Source organism: Marmota flaviventris, chromosome 8, assembly GCF_047511675.1.
Source record: "Marmota flaviventris isolate mMarFla1 chromosome 8, mMarFla1.hap1, whole genome shotgun sequence".
NCBI classification, from domain to species: domain Eukaryota; kingdom Metazoa; phylum Chordata; class Mammalia; order Rodentia; family Sciuridae; genus Marmota; species Marmota flaviventris.
In genome coordinates, this window is record NC_092505.1 from 129,185,523 (window position 1) to 129,206,570 (window position 21,048).

The window sequence follows — 21,048 nt, forward strand, 5'->3', positions numbered from 1 at the left end:
ATCTTAGTTTTTGTTGTTATTCACTTAGAAGATAATCATCAGTAATTTTTAGAAGAAAGCTCAAAAGTAGAATCTATAAACAATAAATTGGGCTATATATTGTTCTATATATGGTATGTGATTTTAGCTATTCAAATAAAAATGAGATTAAAACTTCATGATCACCTATCACTAAACTAAGATCAAAGTCAAAGCAGGCACTTGGGAGATTAAAGTGTAGGGTGTAGCTTCATTGTAGAGAGTTTTCTCAGCATGAGTAAAACTCTGGGTTCAATCCCCAGAACTGGAAGGAAAATAATAAAACAGGACATTGTCCCACGTGGGCTTAATCCACCTTTCTCATTTTCAAGTCTTACTAGCAACATGTGTAAGAAATTCAAACACGTAAAATAGTGTATTTGGCTTAATATGCTCAAGTATGGGAGATTTAATAAGCTCTAAAGTAAGCAAATTTAGTGTTTTTGTTTTTGTTTTGCCAAATCTGAGGAAAAGACATTTCTTGAATAGTTAAGAAACTCTTGATTTATAAGGAATTAATAACTGCTTGGTTTTATAAAAAAAACTTCGTATTTTTAATTCAGAAAGCATAAACACCAATATCTTTTAAAAATAAGATCATTTAGGTCCTAATGAATTCTGTTCACTTTGGCTTTTTCTTCACCTTGACAGGAAATGGCCAAAGCACAGGGCCTCTGGAACTTGTTTTTGCCAGCTGTGAGTGGTCTGAGCCAGGTGGACTATGCCTTGATAGCTGAAGAAACAGGAAAATGCTTTTTTGCTCCAGATGTCTTTAACTGCCAAGCACCAGGTTACTAATTAATTCAAAACAGAATTTTCTCGGATACTGTTGAGCATTATTTAAAATTTCTACCTTTCATTGATAAAGTTTTTCTACATAGTCACTGATTTGTAAATTTCACTATAACTTTTATTTTTCATATGCTTTGATTTAAATATAAAAATGGACTTGATGTCTTGAGGTTCTCATTGAACTACTCTTTTGTTAAACATCATTACAGTAAGGGAAATGGTGAAGAAAAGTAGCTACAAAAGGGATTGGTTATAGAGGATCCTGATTTCCTAATTGGAGATTTGGTATTTCTACGGCTCATGAGATTGAATAAAGTTCCAAATCTTTTGGTTAGCCTCACTATCTCTCCATTCATTTGCCAATTATTGATTATCTACTATGTGCCAACCACAGGTCTTTATGATAGGGAATAAAATAGTCAGTGAACCTTGCCTTTAAGGATCTAATTCTAATAAAGGGAAACAAAAATAAATAATAATGATAAGAAATAAGCAAATTAAGCAGTAAATCTGAGGATGAAAAGTACTTTGTAACAAAAATAAATAGCAGGATAGGGGTAGGTTACAATTATGAGAAAATGACATTTGATAAAGAGGTAGAAGGTGATTGAGTGACTTAGCTCTACTGATACTTGGTGGGGAGGGGAAGTTTTCATAGCAGAAGGAACAGAAAATTCAAAGACCTGAAAGCAAAAGTGTTATTGGTGTATTCCAGGAATAACTAAGGAGGCCAATGTGGCTAGAGGAAGAATAGCAGGAGAAGGGTTCAGAAAGGAAAGGGCCTCATGTGTTGGGCCTTATTGGGCAGGTAAGGGGTTATACCTTCAGGAAGAAGAGGAACCTTTGGGAATTTGGAGCAAAGCAATGATAAGATTAACTTCAGATCTAGAAGAATCACTTTGGCTGCTATGTGAGAACTGATGAAAGGAGGGAAGGTGGGAAGCAGGAAGTCTACTTCAGTGATCCTGGTGAGAGATGATGATGGTTCAGACGAGGGTAGTTGTGGAGGGAGTGGTGAGTGGAAAGATTCTAAGGATATTTTGAAGAGGGAACCAAGAGGATTTCCTGATTAAATATGGGTTGTTAATGGAGGAGTCAAGGATGCCTCTGAGGATATTTGTGAAAAATCAAATGAAGGAAGGAGAGGTAAACCTAGAATGTAGTCTGTTGGAGGTATTTTCAGACCTGAATTTGTAGAACTGCTTAAGAAGCTTTGGAGAAATTCATATTCCCAAGCTCCATCTCTACAGATTCTAATTTAGTATATCTAAAGTAGGAATGGAATGTCTCCCCCTTCTCCTGTCCCCAGTTACTCTGGTTATTCTGATGCTATTAGTCAAGGACTTTCACTTGATTTGTAATAGGATGGTAGTATCCCCACACAAGTTTCATGCTCATTGTATGGCCTTGTGGCTAAGGCTTTCCCCAAGAGTTAAAGCAGTATTAAGCTGCCAAAAAAAAAAAAAAAAAAAAAGAGAGAGAGAGATATGCAACTATATTTGACTTCTGGGAGAAAACATATTCTGGATTTAGCAAAGTGGCTTCATTCCAGACTTTATCTCTCTCTCTCTCTCTCTCTCTCTCTCTCTCTCTCTCTCTTTTTTTTTTTTTTTGGCATTACTAAGACAGTTCATAGATGTCTGATGATGACAGAGCTTGGCCCTGAGATGATTTCCCTTTTCAAAATACTGATCCAAAAATCACTCTACTGCATTGTAATCTAATAATGATACATTGTAAATGAAAAGGAATCTTTCTGCAAAGTTTCTGAAGAGTTATACCAATTGAATAAAGCTATTACAATATACTACAATAGGTAGCATGAGTTTGTAGAAAGGGAAATTAATTAGTGATCTTCTAACTTGAAACGTTTTTATTGCTATTCATGGTAAGAAATATACATTATATTGTGACCCAATATGTAGCATTTGCATGGGCAGATGGATGGATGGATGGATAAATATTCCTACATGTTACAAGAAACAAAAGTTTCATAAAACAGTACTTTCGATTACTACATGTAGTACATTCAGATATTTCCCACTAAATCTAATCTAATGTATTCTGTTTTATTTTTTAAGGCATGCTAGCCATATTTAATCAGACTGATTCCATGATACACAAATGGCCATAATATGACAAATAAGTCTCTAGGAGACATTCTTGCAGATACAGCTCTCCCATTATTTTCCATTTGACCTGCGAACTCACTTGTTACTAGATGGTCATGGATTTTTTCCTCATATTAAAATTTCATAAGTCTATCACTTGTATTATTTAAATGATATCAGAAAACTGTTGAAATTTTCAAATTGGGCAGGAAAATATATGTTATTTGATCAAGGAATGATTAGCAATTCTACTCAGCAAGTAAGATATATAAAACTGGAAGTAGAAAACTAGGTGTTTTCTTTTGTGGTAGAGATATCTTCATGAAAGCCTTGAACATTGTGTTTTAGAGCATTTCCAAAGCAGATGAAGAAAGGAATGTAAGTGATGCTGTTAAATACGTTATGAACTTTCTTAACTACAAAAGATCAGTTTCTATCCAAGTTACCTAAATCATTTCCCAGATACCATGATTATAACATGTGTTTTTCCAATTTGTATATTTACCCTTAAATAAATCATGCAATATTGTATATTGGAATGTTGGAAATAGCAGTTTTAATCCCAAATCTACTGCTGGATTTGGGGGCTGTTGGGATGATTTTTTAATGGGAAAACATTTTTTTGTAGAAATAATGGAGCTTACTTTCACAATTTATAAATGATAATTTTGACAGCTTCTCAGAATAACTGATAATTTTGGAATATTTATTCAATATTTATCTTAGTTGAATTATAAAAAGTAACACTGGATTTAAAACAAGCAAAGAATGCAAACAATGAGTTTCATCTAATGTAACTCAAGACTAATTTTCTGTCTTATTTAATGTGAAGCTTCAATTAATCTACTAGGAATTTTGTGCGTCTTGGTTATATAAGGAATATCTGAACAGAATACAAACATATCTAGAAGGACTTAACTTAGATTTAACTTAGTTTTCATAGGCATTGAAGTAATTATCCTTAAAGTTGTTCTAAGACTTGATACTGAAAAATTGTTCTTCAAAATCTTGAGTAATTTGCACAAAAGGGAGATGTTTTACATAGTATGTTTAGAAATCTGATCGGAAAATCCACAAAGGTGTCATAGAGCATTCTATTCATGGAAAACATGAAGCATTGCTTTTTTGGCTGAGGGAGATACCACAGTGTATCATGTACCAAATACTATCATCCAAGAGTTGGGAAAGTTATCTGCTGCTGCTTTTTAACCAGGGCAGGGATTCTGTCTTTCACATGCTTGAGAGAAGACTTAGTACTTTTCTGTAAAACGATGTTAGAGATAAAAATAATTGCTATATGAGTTCAGAGGAAAGAGATGTTTCGAATGGGTAATTGGAGGTTCTTGCAGAGAAAAGAGATCATAAGCAGGAATTTATTTACGGATGACTGATAGACTTTCAGAGAAAAGAGCTTGTCCAAGCAAACATGTGGAAGATAGAAAGCCCAGGGCATGTTTGAAGAATAGTATGAAGACTTAAGAACTGGGACATCAGTCAGACATGTAATGTTAATTGTTCTCTTGAAACATTGCATTCACTCCCTGCAGGGCATACATGATTTGCAATTGTAGCAGGCACGATCTATTCTAGTGAATTGTTTTCTTCAGTCTTACTTGATTTAGACTTTATTGGAGCCATGTGTTGCTGGGATGAACTGGGCAAGAGTCTGATTCAGAAGAAATTAAATAAATATGCACTGAATGCCACATACTTACAACAGTGGCATGCCATCATTGCAAATTGTACTTATTGTGTTTCCAAATGTTTTTGTTAGAAAATATTAGCTTTTAAAAGATGCATGCCTATATTTTCTACATAAAGTTGTGAATTTCATACTAGTAAAATTTTAAATGTAAAACAAATGCTTTTTATTCCTATTTGTAGACACAGGGAACATGGAGGTACTGCACCTTTATGGAAGTGACGAACAGAAGCAGCAGTGGCTGGAGCCTCTTCTTCGAGGGGACATTACTTCTGCCTTCTGTATGACAGGTAAAGGCAAATCTCCACTCTCCCCTGTGTCCTCAGTCATCCTGGAGTTGTTATGGGTGAGTTGAAGAAGCATGGAATGTGGCTGTGTGTTTCAGTCAAATTTACCAATGGCCAGAAATGTGAATATGTTTGTTTTGAGCCTGCTTTTAAATTTTGCAGTTTTTAATATGCAGAATAAAATTATCCTCACCTTTGGGAGAACACCGGATGATATTTTTTGGCATCCTGCTTTAGCATTAGTAGCAGAGTAAATCTAGTCTCATAACCTTTTAACTTTCATTTCTAAAATTGCTCTCTAATTTAAGATTTTTTTTGTCCTTATGTGTGAAATATTTGTCTTTGTGATAATTTTATATTGATACAAAGTACTCAATTCTCCTGTAAACCTAGAAAAATGGACATATGACTCAAATTATAATCATACAAGAAACTAAAACTAGGAAAATGTTAATAAAAATACTTTTTATACTGTTTATACATAGGAAACAATAATTAAGAACACTTTAAAAGACAAAACATTGTTTCATGATTGAGTTAAACTGAATTTCAGTTGTCTATAATTAAGTACTTTCAATAAAGGCCAGATTTTATTGTTTTCTATAACTATTTGTAATAACAAAACTGATTTTCACCTAAATGAGTAAGAGGCATTTATTTAACACCCACAGAATGATATAGTGTTTACAATGCACTAACAGGGGGTTACAGAATATGTACAGTCCCTCTCTCAAAAATCTGAGTCTCAAGCTTTAGAAATAGAATACTTCATTCATTCAGGGTTTCCAATGCATATTTATTAAGTACCTACAATGTATAGGAGAGGGGAGGACCAGGGTGGAATTGGGGAAGAATGGAAAATGAAAGAGACAAGGATGCTTCTGTTCTTCAGAGTTTGCATTCCCTTATCTAAGCCTCTTTTGCAAACTAATGATATCTGCCTGCCTGTAAATCCAATCTTTGTTTGTTTACAGAGCCTGATGTAGCTTCAAGTGATGCCACAAATATTGATTGTAGCATCGAGCGAGATGGAGATAGCTATATAATTAATGGCAAGAAATGGTGGAGCAGTGGTGAGTGTTCCACATAATTTTTTCACTCAAAAGATTTGTCCTTTGTGTTATAATAATGCTATGACTCACAGATACTAATTTCATGATCAAAATTCTTTAAATTCTGCCTTTGAAAGCATTTTCAAATTTAGAAATAGTAGATAGAGAAAAAGTAATTTATAAAAGATAATCTGTGCATGTTATTAAAAAAATTTATTATGGGAGTATAGCTCGGTGGTAGAACTCATGTATAGTATGCACAAAGCCCTGGGCTCAATCCCTAGCACAAAAACCAATAATACTAATAAAAATTTATTATGGTACATATTTTTATTGCTTAAAAATACAAGTGTTTAAATGAAAAATGAGAAACTATACATTATAAAGAAACTTTATGCATAGAGTTACTCAACTCTCAGACTCACATAAACAAATGAATTCTTTAGGAAGTTATAAAAATTGGAAGATAGATGATTATAATTTGAGGATTCTTCTAAAACCTACACAATAAACCAACATTTATTAGGATAACCAGGTATTACTAAAGAAAGTTGACATTATGGAAGCAAAACATGTGTTTTTAAGAATTTACCAGGAGTATATGAAAGGGCTAGACAATCTTATGAGTTTTTTTGGTTGTTTTTGGATGTTTCAGTTATTAATTGTTATTCTTTCTGGAATTTTATAAAATTACTTATAAGTTAAGAAACAACAATGACAAAAAAGATTGTTTTGCTACACAATTATTTAGGTACTAAAGTTATGTGAGGAAATTGTTCTTGTGTTAAAATTTAGATAAATAAAAATAATTACAAATGCCTTTTTAACATAAGCCTTTTTATTAATCAGTTTTAGATTTCTAAACTTCTAGTGTAGTGTGTTTTTCTTTTTAAACCTTTTGTATTTTGAAATTATTAGAAATCCACAAGAAGTTACAAAGATAGTACAGAGTGATCTTGGGTAGCCATCACCCATAGATGAACCCAATAATAATAATTATAGTAGAAAATCAAAATCAGGAAGTTGAAATTGTTACAATGCGTATAGAAATCTTTTTCAATATATAACATTATAGATTTGTGTAACCAATAGTATAATCAAGATATAAAAACCATTCCATCACATAAGGATCTTCTTGTTAGTGCTTTGATTTATGCCTATTACTACTATTTCCTATATCATCAATTTTAATTTTCATATTTTGTGTATTTATTGTCCCCTCTTCTTTTTGGCTTCTACCTCCACCATGACCCCAACTCCTTCTTTGTTATAAGTTGCAGCAACAGTGTTTGAGATATGAATTTCAGATTCCCTGCAATTTTTTTTTTTATCAAAAGGAAAAGCATCATTCTTATGTATCCAAGCAAAAGGTAGAACAGTTTTACATTTAAATGGTAAAAGAACTGGTTGGCTCTGTAGGACCCTCAGAATCAAAAGGAATCTCCTCTACATTTTGTCTCTGTCTTCTCCAGGATCCATATTTCTTGGCAATTTTCATAATATAATTTTTAAAAGAGGCTCCCATAAAAACATACAGGATTGGGTTGAGGCAGCTGTGAAAGAGTGCGATGCTCTCTGTGATTTGGATGGCAACATCCATGCGTTTGCTCATGTCACAGTCAGTGATCAGAAAGAAGATGGTGTCTATGGCTTGGCATAACTTGACAATGTTATAGGGCAGCTGAGTTACAATGAAAACTATGACAACTGTGAGCAGAACTTTGAGGGGTCGGGCTTTTTTAATGTTTGGCATCTTGATGAGAGTCCTTGCTGTTAGAGAGTAACATACTCCCATAATAAGAAAGGGAATGACAAATCCAATGCAGATTTCCAGTATTTGAATTGATGCTTTCATGTATTTTCCTAGGTGGTGGGGAAAAATGGTAATGCACCTCATGTTGTCATTTACTGTATAAAAAACCAGGTGGGGTATACTCAGCAAGATGGCAGCTGTCCAGACACAGAAACAAATGATCCAGCAAGGTTTTCCCACTCCTGATTGGCTGGGAGCCTTAGTTACTGCCCAATATCTATCTATGCTGATACAAGCCAGAAATTGCATTCCTGAGACAAAGTTTACTGTGTATAAGGCTGATGTTGCTTTACACATCATTTTCCCTAATATCCACCCATGAACTGCATTAACTGCCCAAAAAGGCAGAGTGAATAAGAGGAGTAGATCTGCCACAGCCAAATTCAGGATATATACATCTGTTTTGGTTCTCTGTTTCTTGTAATAGGCATAAATTGCCACAACTATGGAATTGCCTGCAAGTCCAAGGATGAAAGCTATTGTGAAAAAGGCAGGGAGGAAAACTTTTGCAAAATTTCTGACCTCCTCTTTTATACAGATCATTTCATACTGGCTGTAGTCATAAGTGCCATTCATCTCATTTTCCTCATAGTAGTAATCTGTTGACTGGTTCTGCTCCAAAGCCATGACTGCAATCTAGATGGCAAAAAGAACACAAGATACTAATTTTAATATTGCTTAAAAGGAAACAAGCTTTTGACCAGCATATGTTCTATTCTTTCCTAGAGAATAGATTGTTGCTATAACATGTGAGCCTGAATCTGCCACCCTTTAAAAAGCTTTAATGGGAGCCACATTGGAGTATATCCCCCAAATTAGTTACCCATCCTTTTAATTTATGGGTCTGTGTGCAGGAACTGGGATTGACACTGGGATGAAAAACAATACCTTCAGAAATGTTCTTAATCATTAAATCTTAAAATAAAATTGAAGACTTTTATATAAATACAGTTTTTAAAACATGAAAATTTAAGTCAGATTTCAACATAAGAGAATAAAAAAGTTATGATTTTTGCATATATAACAATTTTGTGATGTATATCTATGACAAATTTTAAGAAATAATAAATTCATTTCTCATTTTTATGTCATTTATAAATTGAAGTTAAATAAATTATCTCAGCATCTGTGCTGAAGATTCATAGTTGGCTTTTATAAAACAAGACTCCTTTAGTCAACTTCCCTCCCAAACCAGTCACTACTTGCTTAGGTATACTATTATTTGTTAGCATTATCATCCCTCCTATAGCCCCTAATCCTTTAGGCTATAAGCCTCAACAATCCTTGATTTCTCTCTTCATCCCTTATCTCCAAGCAGCCCACATGTTCTGGTTTTATCTTCCAATTTCGTCTTGAATCTGTCTCTTCCATCTAGTCCACGCTTTTCCACACACCTGCATGATCTGAGCAATGTGACTCTCACTTGGCCTACTACAGTATCATCCTAGCTGGGATCCTTCTGGATACCTCCTCATCATCTTGTCAAAAACATTTTTCTGATTGTTATTTGAGTACTATATTTCTAAATTGCCAGTCTGCCACTTCCCTGCTGTCTTCTTTCCTGAAGGACACATTGCTTTCCCTCAAAGTCACATCCAAGCTTCCTAGCGTGATAAGCTCTCACTGTAATGTGGTGCCACTCCCAGCTCCATCCTCATGCTTCAGTAGGAATATGCTGCTTTGCCAGAATTTGGTGGACACGCAACATGCTGCATCTCACGTCTGCATCATTGCTCATTCTAATCCTTTATCCAGCATTATTTCCCGCCCTTCCCTTAAGAGCCAATTCCTACTCAATCAAATCAGATGTTACCACCTCAGAAGACTTTCCTGATCTAAGACATACCTCCGAAAGAACTGATCCCACCCCAAGGAAAACATGTCCTGGACTGCCTTATCCCTTTAGGCTCTATGATCCCCAAAGTTGGACCTGTTTGATTTGTGATTGTAATTGAAGCCTTGTTAGTGTGCCTGGCACACACTGTAGCTGCTCAGTGAGTATTTGTCAGACTGAAGCTTTGCCGGCATGTATAAAGCTGTTACTCTATAATGGATAGAGGATATGCCAGGAATCTCCTGTTTCAACATGAAGCTGTTGTACTATGTTGGTTAATAATACTTGATAGTACTAAGATAAGCTCACACAGTATTCACAAATTTTAAAAATGCATTTTATGACTTTCAATGTTTTTATTATAGTGCTTAGCATTCTTTTGCTTTTTCTTTAGGCTTTCTATCTTCTTTTGGTTATTTTTATCCTTTGAAGAATCCCAAGTAATTATATAGAAACAATAATAAAGATCGTATTTACAAAGCATTTTGCCAACCATGCTACATTTTCAAAAGAACAATCTGAAACCGGCTAACCCTTTTTGAATGAGTAGAGCAAAGTGAAGCTGGCCCCTGGGGAAAGATACCACATGGAAGAATTGTTTTCATTATGCAAAAAACAAGTACCAAAATTTAAAACTACTATTTTTATCACTAAGATTATTTGAAAAGTTCCAGTCTGGAAGACCACTGTGGTCTTTTTTTAATGAATTAATTATTAACATAACATGAACTTCGTTCTTCTCTTTTATCACAGAGTTCTTAAGCCTGATGATAAAGAATAATATGTCCAAATAATATAAGATATTAAGGCAGGGCATTTTAAAGTAATGATTAATCTTATTAAAAAGGTGAGCAATAGGAATGGAAGTTATTTGTAGAAATTATCCTTATGGCAGACATATAGAAAGTTTTTGTAACTATTATAAGAACAAAAAAACAGTGCTTGTAAAAGAAAGCAAAAGAAAATAGTACAGCAAAACCTATTTTATCATCAATGTTTTACATAGAACTACTGGTACTGAAAATATTTTTGCTATATTCAGATTCTCATTTTAAGGTTAAAGTATACAGTTTTAAGTAGTTCTTTTTGTTCATTTAAATATTAAACTGCTATGCATCTATCTAACCTTCCTCTACATAGGTAAAAATACAGAATCCTTGGACTTTAAAAAAATTATATCCAAGTTAGAATGAGAAAAGAAAGAATGAACCAACCTGTTTCAGCCAGCAAAGAGGAGCAGTCTTGAGTGCAGAGGATAAAAATCACAGGGCTTCTCTAACTCTGGCTACTTTTGTTTTCGTTTTTACACCCCGCCTTTATCTTGGATCTACGAAAGTTTCCTGAAATTTTAAACTCATGAGGACTTGGTCTTGTCTTTCATGTAAAACCATTCTATAAAGTCAAATCCAAGTTCTTAAATGTCCCAGAATACAAATTTGGAAGAATTCCATCTTGTTTCCAAAACTACAGACTCTTCAAAGTTTCCACTTCGCTGAAGAGAACAAGAAAGTGCCTGCAGCTTAGCAACTGAATGCTAAAGCAGGAGATTCACCAGAAGCAGCAACCTTCTCCTTTTGGACGCATCTGGAGAAATACTCTCTGAAGTTATTTTGTTTAAGAAAGAAAACAAAAATGATTTTGACCCAGAAAAATTATCATTTTGAAGACTAAATTATCGAAGACTAAATAATGAGTAATCATTATACATTTACAGTAGTACTTAATACTTTTATGCCACATCATTGAGCAATTTATTTAATCTATAAGAGTCCTGGCTTCCCCATACTCTTTATTTCTCCTTGCCCCAAAGTGCATCTTTCCCCAGACTATAAACTGTCCTGCCTGCTTGTAACATTTTCCTTCAAAGACTATAAACCTTCAAAATCCTTCTGTCTTAGGAGGCTGCTTATTTTTCCATACTTTTACAGAAATGAAAATTAAAGAAAGAAGAAAAGTATATGCAGATGTGGCCCTTTCTGGTCTATTTCAACTCAACTCTCCTCACATTTGCATGGCAGCTGCCTTATTTATTTTCTCATGCAAGGCCAGCCTCAGTCCCCACCTGCAGAAGTTATTTTAGACCCCAGTCATTTTTTTCTTCAAGCCTTTAGTCTAGCCTTCTTGTTGAGTCACACAAAACCAGCTCATTGGGGCCTGCCTTCATTTTCCTGTACCTTCCCTTAATATACATCACAGGGGATAGCCAACTTCTCTTATTTTTGCATCACCCTGAAGAAATATCTGCATGCAGCTAAACTGGCTCACTACCTAGATTTGTGGCATTTGCTACTTTCCATGGTGTTAATATCCCACCTTGGTCAATTTCGAACTACCAAAGTCACTAAAGAGATGGGCATAATTAGCGGACTGAGCAGGCTCTAGCAGTTTTTCCAAGAGCAGCATCATTTCTTCCTGTGACTGATCATTTTCTAATCTCTTGCTGCCTTCTAAAGGATACTGCTCTTAATGTTATCTCTGCCTTGGCTAGACTATCTGGTCTTTCCCTTCTTTTACCCTGGCTGGAGGAAATGAACAAACAACGCTCCACTAAATTCTTACAGTGACCTACAAGATCCCAAAAGTCTGCCTTTCCCACCCCTCGTTGCCTCTTTGACCTCATTTCATACCACTCACCACTTTGCCTGCCACATCAGTGTCCCTGCTGATTAGAACATACCAGGTAAGTCCTCATCATGGCTTTTGTGCTGGCTCTGCTGTCAGTTTGGAATGTGCTTTATCTTAATATTTACAATGCTCACTTCCTCGTCCCCTGCAAGTCTTTGTCCACTCACCACCCACTCACTGAGGCAGTCCCTGACTACTCTACTCAAAACACCCTTCCCCTTCTCCCAGTCTACTTCCTATATCATTTATCATGTTCTGGTGAACCATATCATTCATATTGTTTGCTTCCTACCATCCCTCACCCTGTGTTAGAATATAAGCTTCATCAGAACAGAAACTCTTTATTTGCTTTATTCCCTGAGATATTCTAGACACATAATAGGTATTCAATAAATATTTTGGGTTAATAGCAGTCCTACTTTTCCTTTTGATTATTATCCCATTTTACTTGTCCTTGATGTTATACTTCTACAATGACTGATCAATAACCGCAGCCTCCTTGGGTATCAATTAGATAGTCTCTTCAACCCAGATATAGATTTTGCAATCAGGAATTGTGGGCCTTTGCATATTCTGTTGCTCCTGCCTAGAGGAGCTCCCTCCTGCTCCATTTTAGATCTCAAATTTCTATTTAGAATTCAGATTCCAGTCTGACCACAACATTAAATAATCCAAGAAGCCTTCCATGACTCTTCCAGATTAGGTCAGATATAGCTGCTCTTATGCCTGTAGTACCATCTTACTCTGTTGTTAGTACTTATTAAAATTCCCTGTCTTTTATAGATGTTCTGTGCCCTGCTGCATTCTCAACATTTATCTTGGTGTCTTACTTATGGTACGCACTGACCAAATAATAAATACATACATCAATCAACCAATGTTTAAATAGTATCCTCCACAAACGTATAAGTTTAACACTTGAGCTGAAATTTTGATTTCACGTCTTCAGTTTTATCCACTTTATCATGCTATCTGAACACATTTTAAATATTCCATTATGCTGGGCTGAGGCTGTAGCTCAGTGACAGAGCACTTGCCTAGCATGTGTGAGGCACTGGGTTTGATCTTTAGCATCACATAAAAATAAACAAACAAAGGCATTCTGTCCATCTACAACTACAAAATTTTTTTTAATATTCCATTATGCTATTAGAAACTCTTGATACTATTTTATAGATATTTGAAAGTTTCTCTTCCTTTCCCTTGTTTTCCCCACCCCAGACAACCACATTTTCTTGTAAATTGCATTCCCATCTTGTAAATTAGTTATAATGTTATTAATCTTTACATCTTTTGAATTTGCACATCATTTTTGTGAACTCAAACACAATCCTAGGGGCATAAAGGATGTCAGGATTGAGCTGCAACTCTGGTATCATATAGTGAGTTGTGTGGATTGTAGTAAAACCAACCCACTGGCTTTTTCCTGTATTTTCCTATTCTTCGGAGAGAACTAAGAGGTTGGTGGGAAGAAGAGAGATTTGACAGAATGTAAAAGGTAATCATATAGCTTAGAAGATAAGGAAAGGCATCATTCACCTTAGATAGGTTTTCAAAGAACTTACTTAATGTTTCTTAATTGTTATTTTTTCCTATAACTTTCTTACAGTTTTTATTATATCCCTAAGAACTGAGTCATTATGATTCCAATTTTCTATGAATGAAATATAAAAATGAACTCCTGCCTTGCCCCTGAATAATGTCTCCCCACATCTATTTCCGCTCTCTTTTTTTGTGGTGTTATTTTGCTCAGTAATAGACATTTGGCTAAACTATATACTACATTATCACTGAGAATATCACCAATATTGGGAGATATACTAAGTATAACCTTATGATTTCTCTGTAGTATCCTATTATATATTCAATTTATATTGTATGAGTTTCTTACATCATATTTTTGCTTGAGCAAAATGTGTTATTGCAAATTAACTATAAATGACAAATCAGTAGCTTAATATTTTATTGTATAGATTATTATAATTTGCTTTACCATTTCCTATTATAGACTTCTAGATTGTTTCCAGTGTGTTGTTAATCTAAATGATGTGGAGAGCATATTTGTGGATATTGTGTGGAAAGAACTTAAACCTAATCTCACTCTGGAATTTTAAGGAATGTAATAAATGCATATAATTATCCTCTTTTCCCCCGTACCAAGGTAGTGTTCATACTATTTACACTAAATAATAATCCTGGAGTTCTTTCATATTTGTGCAAAGAAAGTTTGTTTATTATTCTTAGAAGAGTTCCATTATGTGGACATACCACAGTATATTTCAACAGTCTCCTACTCGCGGGCACTAGCTAATGCCTAGTTCTGTGCAAATATTAACAATACCACTGCAATGAATAATCTGCATCTGCTGCTTCACATGCTTACAGGATAAATCATAAAAGTTGGAATGATGGGCTAAAGACTGACTCAGTCTAAAATTTTGAAGAATATTTCTAAATTGTACTTCATAGGAATGTATTACTTTGGTCTCCCAACAATAATTTCCCTAAAATATAGCCTACAGAATGTATTTTACCTTCTGCTTTCTAAATAACTCACAACAAATTCAGTACACTTTACCATTCCCTTACCAGCCATGTGTGAAGTAAACAGCTGTTGAATATTAACTTTGCCAGTTAATAGCTAAATAGTATTCCATTAGTGCATTCTTCTACATTTATTTAATTAATGATAAATTAATAATCTGTTTACAATTTATTTCCTCCTTTTGAAGATCTATTCTTTGTTCACCTTTACACTGATTTTCAGTTGTTATTTATATTCCAAGGATATAATATCATAGTATTAGCTATTATAAATATTTTGTCATAAATGTGAAATATTTTTCCTTTTTTGATTTTTTATAACCAAAGGTAAATTTATTTATTTATTTTTCACATTTTTATTGATGCATTATACTTATACATACTGATGGGATTTGTTGTTACATACTCATGATGCACACAATATGACAATATAACAATATAATTCTCCAGCACTTCCTTTCTTCCTCTCCATCTTCCTTGATCCAGTTCCTCTATTGATTTCCCTTTGATTTTTAGGAGACCCACCCCCAACTTTGTTTTCGTTTTTCTTCTATAGCTTCTACATATGAGAGAAAACATATGACCCTTAACCTTCTGAGTTTGACTTATTTTGCTAAACATGATGGTCTCTAGTTCCATCCATATTCCTCCAAATGACATAATTTCATTTTTCTTTATGACTGATATATGTGTACATATATCACATTTTCTTTATCCATTCATCCATTGATAGACACCTAGGCTGGTTCCATAGTTTGATTATTATGAATTGTACTGCTATAAAGATGGATATGCATGTATCACTGCAGTAAGATTACTTTCATTCTTCAGGGTAAATATTGAGAAGTGGTATAGTTGGGTCATATGGTAGTTCCATGCCTCGTCTTTTGAGGAGCCTCCATGCTGATTTCTAGGGTGGTTGTACTAATTTACAGTCTCACCAACAGTGGAAAAGCTTCCTGTTTCCCCACATTATAATCCTTTCCAGCATTTATAATTATTTGTATTCTTGATGACTGCCATTCTGACTGATATGAGATAAAATCTCAATGTAGTTTTTATTTGCACTTCCATAATTGCTAATGATGTTGAACATTTTTCCTTGTATTTGTTGGCCATTTGTATTTCTTCTTTTGAGAAGTGTCTGTTTAATTCATTTGCCCATTTATTAATTTTATTTGTTTGGTGAAAAGTTTTTGAACTCTTTATGTATTCTAGATGTTTTTTCTAGTTCTGTGAAGAATGTCATTTGTATTTTTATGGGGAGTACGACACATCTATATATTCCTTTTGGTAGTATGGCCATTTTAACAGTATTAGTTCTGCCTTTCCAGGAACATGGGAGGTTTTTCCATCTTCTGGGGTCTTTCCAATTTCTTTCCTTAATGACCAAATCATTTTTATTTTAGAGCTCTTTCACCTCCTTGGTTAAATTTATTCCTAGGTTGTATTTTGTTGTTGTTTGAGGCTATTGTGTATGGAATTATTTTTCCTGATTTCTTTTTCAGCAAATTAATTATTGTTATATAGGAAAACTATTGATTTTTTATATGTTGATTTTGTAACCTTCTACTTTTCCGAATGTGTTTATTATTAGCTCTAACAGTCTTTTGGTAGAGGTTTTTTTTTTTTCTTGGATCTTCTAGATATAGAATTATATCATCTGCAAACAGTGATAATTTGTCTTCCTTTCCTTTTTTACCTCTTTTATTTCCTTCTTGCCTAATAGCCCTGGCTAGACTTTCTACTGAATTAAATAGGAGTGATAAGAATGGACATCCTTGACTTGTGCCAGATTTTAAAGGAAATGCTTTCAGATTTTCCCCATTTGCTATGAGGTTGGCTTTGGGTTTTTCATATGTAGCCTTTATGTTGTTGAGGGAGGTTCCTTCTATCCCTAGTTTCTTCAGTGTTTTTATCATGAATGGGTGCTAAATTTTGTCAAAGGTCTTCTGTACATCTGTTGAGATTACTGAGTGATTTTTGTCCTTAATTCTGTTAATTCGATAAATTTTATTTATTGATTTTTATATATTAAATCATCCTTGCATCTCTGGACTAAATCCAACTTGATCCTGGTATATAATCTTTTACATATGTTTTTGAATATAATTTACTAATACTGTATTCTTTCTCATCTACGTTCATCAGGGATATTGGTTTGTAGTTTTCTTTCTTTGATGTGTCCTGGTTTTGATATGAGTGTGATACTGGCTTCATAGAGTGAATTTGGAAGTGTTCTATCCCTTTCTAGTTCATGGAATAATTTGAGGAGAATTGGCATTAGTTCTTTTTTAAAGGTTTGGTAGAATTCAGCTGAAAATCCATCTGGTCCTGGGCTTTTCTTTGTTGAAAGGCTTTTTACTACTGCTTGTATATCATTACAAGCCATTGGTCTGTTTAGATTTTCTTTCCTTTTTTTTTTTAAAAAAAATTTTATTTATCCAGGGTTCTTCATGTGCTATGCACTCTTAGCCCAGCCAAGGCCCAAAGGATGTCATCACCCACATTTCTTTCTTTCATGCGATGCTAGGGACCAAACCCAGGATCTTGTGACTATCTTTCCATTTCTTCTTGGGCTGTGTACTGATAGCAAGATCAAAGGCTGAGGGTTGTTAACCCTTTCCTTTTTTAGTGTTGCTCACCAAGATGGCAGTTGGAATGCCTAAAACTGAAGCTGGTTCAAATTATTCTCAGCTTCTCTGAGAAGGAATGGAATGGGAAGTACTGTCAGTTGAAGTTTTGTCTATACAGACTCAGATGGATGCACTCCCAGGTTTGGGCTGCTGCGGACTTTTATGAGTCAAGTTCCAGCAGGTGAGGCTTAGGTCTAATTAGGCCTTTGCTGAGTGGCTTCTGCTCTGGAAAGATTAGATCAATACACCCCTAGGGTCTGGCAGTTGCTGATCTCTGCTGAGAATCTAGATCTAGAAGCCTCCCAAGGATTCCACTTGGGGAGCAGGGAAGCCAATCCTTCACCCCTCTGCTGCCCACAAACACACTTTTTCTAGGCTCCCCAGCTTAGTTCTTAAGTGTGTTCACACTGTTCAGATTCACAACCCACTTCAGCTGGTTAGGTGAGCCACCAGACTCAAAGTAGGAAGCGAGTTAGGCTCTCCTTTGGTTTTCCGACTTGAATCCTCCTGGGTAAAATACTCTCTGTGCCTGTTTCACTCCAGTTCTTCTAGGTATATCCTAGGCTACATGGAAGGAGCTTTCCATGACAGTGTAGCTGTGTTTGCTCAGATCTTCTGGCTCCCACAGCAGTAGCTGCAGTGTGGCCACTCCCACCTCAACTCTCCACAGCCAGTTGGGAAACCTAAGGCACTTTTCAAGCACCAGTGCAGCCTCTGGATGGCTAAGGGCAGCCCACTTTTCTGATCTCAGGTTTTTCCATACAAAATCTGTCTGTTGTGTTCTGAACCACTACTGCTACCACAGCTGCCACTACCAGCTTGGCTCCAACAGTCTTTCTTCTTTGTTCAAAGTACCCAAATTTCTGAGTCTCTAAGACAGTCTAACTGTCCAGTATTGATTTCACTAATTGAGCCCCTCTTTCACCCACCTTGCAGAGAAGTAGTACTCCTGCTGCTTGAATCCTGAGCCACTGAGCAACTAGGAATGTCATCTTCTCTAGTCTGCCATCTTGAATCTCCTTGTTTTTTAATGTACAACAATTTTATATAGGCAAACCAATTGATCTTTTCCTTTTGTTTTCATTTATAGTTTTAAAGCTTAAACTTCTTTCCCATCTAGAGATATAAATATTAGATTTTTTCTACCAATTTTTATGGCTTAAATTATTTAAAATTTTTATTTTATTTTTTGAGAGAGAGAGAGAGAGAGACAGAATTTTTTAATATTTATTTTTCAGTTTTCGGCGAACACAACATCTTTGTTTGTATGTGGTGCTGAGGATCGAACCTGGGCTGCATGCATGCCAGGCGAGCGTGCTACCGCTTGAGCCACATCCCCAGTCCCTTTTTAAAATTTTTAAAAGTTTCAACTCTCTTGGGAATTTTTTTTCCTCTAACCATAATTTATAATTTAGCAGTAAGAGCAGCAGCATGTAACATTGAATACTTAATATTTAGATGGATTCAGTGAATGTCAAAGGGTATTTCCCCAACAAATGAGATATTTTTTCCTTAACCTTGGGATTGCTTTCAAGTGATTTTATTGTAAAAATGTTTATTTGCTTATTTTACAGTGAATTGTTATTATTAGACCTAGACCTAAATCAATTTTTTTTAACCTCAGAAATTCAATGTTTGTAGAAGAAATAGCCCTGAGACTGTGGATGACTAATTTTATATTATGTAATTTTAATATTATTTATTAATTATTTCAGACCACACTACACATGACACTCATGGGTTTTTTTCCCCTCCACTTTTCATCTTTCCTTTTGTTAGAAAATGATTTTTAAGTGCCTAAGAAGTTAAAAAAATCATCAGTAAATATCAGGGAGATATAATTTTCAACTTGACTTAATCCTGGCACTTGAACAGTCTTGAAATACCAGAGAGTCTGGATTAAAAACAAAAATATTTTATCTATGCCATCTGTTTTCATTCATGAAGGCCTGTAACAGCAAATATGTTGAAATGTTCTCTGGATTATTCATATTTCCCCTAATATATTTTGTTTCTGACTTTTTGAATCCTGCTTGTTAACTAAAGTAATCATTATCTTCAATAGAAGGATGTTTCAGTTGCTGTACCTGCCACATTCTGCTTGTAGCTAAGAGGAGATGATATATTTATATTCTGACACAATTAAATAAAAATATTTTTAATTTTATAAACCATGCATTCATCCTTACTTCCTCTACTTAATGTTTGCAAAAAAGAGAACCAGGTTGGATGTTTAATTTTTTAGAATCTGAATCATTCTTCATGTTTAAGCAAGCCAACAATTAAAGAATCATTTGCCTTGTTTTTTAAGTTTCTTCAGACTTTACATACTATTTGAAATCTGTTGGGCTTATACAAAGATATGACAAGAAGTTCTTCAAAATAGAAAGAACAAGGCAATAATAACATTAGGAAATATCAGGAAATTATATATTCTGAGTATAGAAAAAGAGGGCTTTGGACAAGAGTTCAAAAGAATTATACAGATTTTACTTCTGTGTTTCAGCTTCTGGTTATCTAGAATTAATGAGACCTTAAAAGATTTATCCAAAATGTCCTTGATTGCCAGGATGAAAAGTAGAAAAAGAAAAGATCACAAATGAAAATTAACCCAAAGTCATGTCATCATGTCCTAATCTGATTTTCAGAAGTATGCCCAGCAAGGAGACAGTGCATTATGTGGGACTCAACCCTTCAGCTACTGGCCATGGGTTCCTACAAGTAAAACCTCAAAGTCAGCCCCAAGTAAAAAGAAAAAATTATATATATTTGCAAAATTATATATATTAAATTTATATATAATTTTGTAATATATATGTAATTATATATAATTATATAATTTATATAAATTTAAATTTATATATATTAAATTATATATATATATATTTGCAAAATTAAAAGTAAGCCACTCTATAAAAGATTCTTCCTCTCTAAAGCTTAATTATATATTATTACGCAACTAGAGCCAATTATGGGTAAAATAAATTTCCCCCAACTGAGCATTTTCAGATAATGAGTCTTAGCTAAAATCAACAATGAAAGAGAGGGTCAGGTTGCCATTATAAGAAGAACAAATTCTAGAAATTCTAAAACTGTTATTTCCTATTATCTCTGTCGGACAGTTTTCTATCACTATAACAAAATACCGGAGACAATTAACTTACAAAGAGGAAAGATTTCTTTTTGCTCATGGTTTTAGAAGTTCCAGTCCATGATCAGGTGGACCTATTGCTTTTAAGTCCTTGGTGCAGGAACTTGATAGCAATGGTGGGAAGTGTGTGATGGAGCCAATGCTCACCTCATGGCCAGGGAGCAAAAGAGGAAGAAAATGGGACTTTGGTACCACAGACTCTTTGAGGATACACTCCCAATGAAATAAGGACCTTCTCCTAGGCCTTATCTCTTAAAGGGTCTATCACCACTCAGTAGTGCCACCAAGGGACAAAGCTTATAACACATGGGCCTTTCAGGGACATTCAACATGCAAACTACAATACTGATTAATATAAAGTGTGTTTAACCTGAATGAAGGGCCTTTGTTGTCTAATGTCAGTGCACCTGCTTGCACACTTTTTGAAGCAAAGTCTTCTATTTGACTATTATAATTTTCTTATTTGTATTTATGAAAATGCTT

The 21,048-nt window shown here is 34.6% G+C and overlaps 2 protein-coding genes across 3 annotated transcripts in view; one reads left to right on the forward strand and one right to left on the reverse strand.

Annotated features, from left to right (window-relative positions):
• The window catches only part of Acad11 (acyl-CoA dehydrogenase family member 11), an 84,220-nt gene that overhangs the window by 34,677 nt on the left and 28,495 nt on the right, over positions 1-21,048 (forward strand). For both annotated transcript variants that reach the window (XM_071615654.1, XM_071615653.1), the window contains exons 11-13: positions 670-808; positions 4,806-4,913; positions 5,885-5,983. In XM_071615654.1, coding sequence (XP_071471755.1) covers positions 670-808; positions 4,806-4,913; positions 5,885-5,983 — 346 coding nt within the window. The remainder of the gene's footprint in view (positions 1-669; positions 809-4,805; positions 4,914-5,884; positions 5,984-21,048) is intronic.
• Ackr4 (atypical chemokine receptor 4) lies at positions 6,392-11,174 on the reverse strand. The gene is made up of 2 exons (XM_027933907.2): positions 10,824-11,174; positions 6,392-8,411 (listed from the first exon to the last, which is right to left on the reverse strand). Exon 2 carries the CDS (start codon positions 8,400-8,402, stop codon positions 7,350-7,352), a length of 1,053 nt encoding a protein of 350 aa, XP_027789708.1. The 5' UTR covers positions 8,403-8,411; positions 10,824-11,174; the 3' UTR covers positions 6,392-7,349.

Coding starts and splice junctions, on each gene's coding strand:
- Ackr4 (XM_027933907.2), bottom strand. CDS start 8,402: ATGGCTTTGGAGCAGAACCAGTCAACAGATTACTACTATGAGGAAAAT.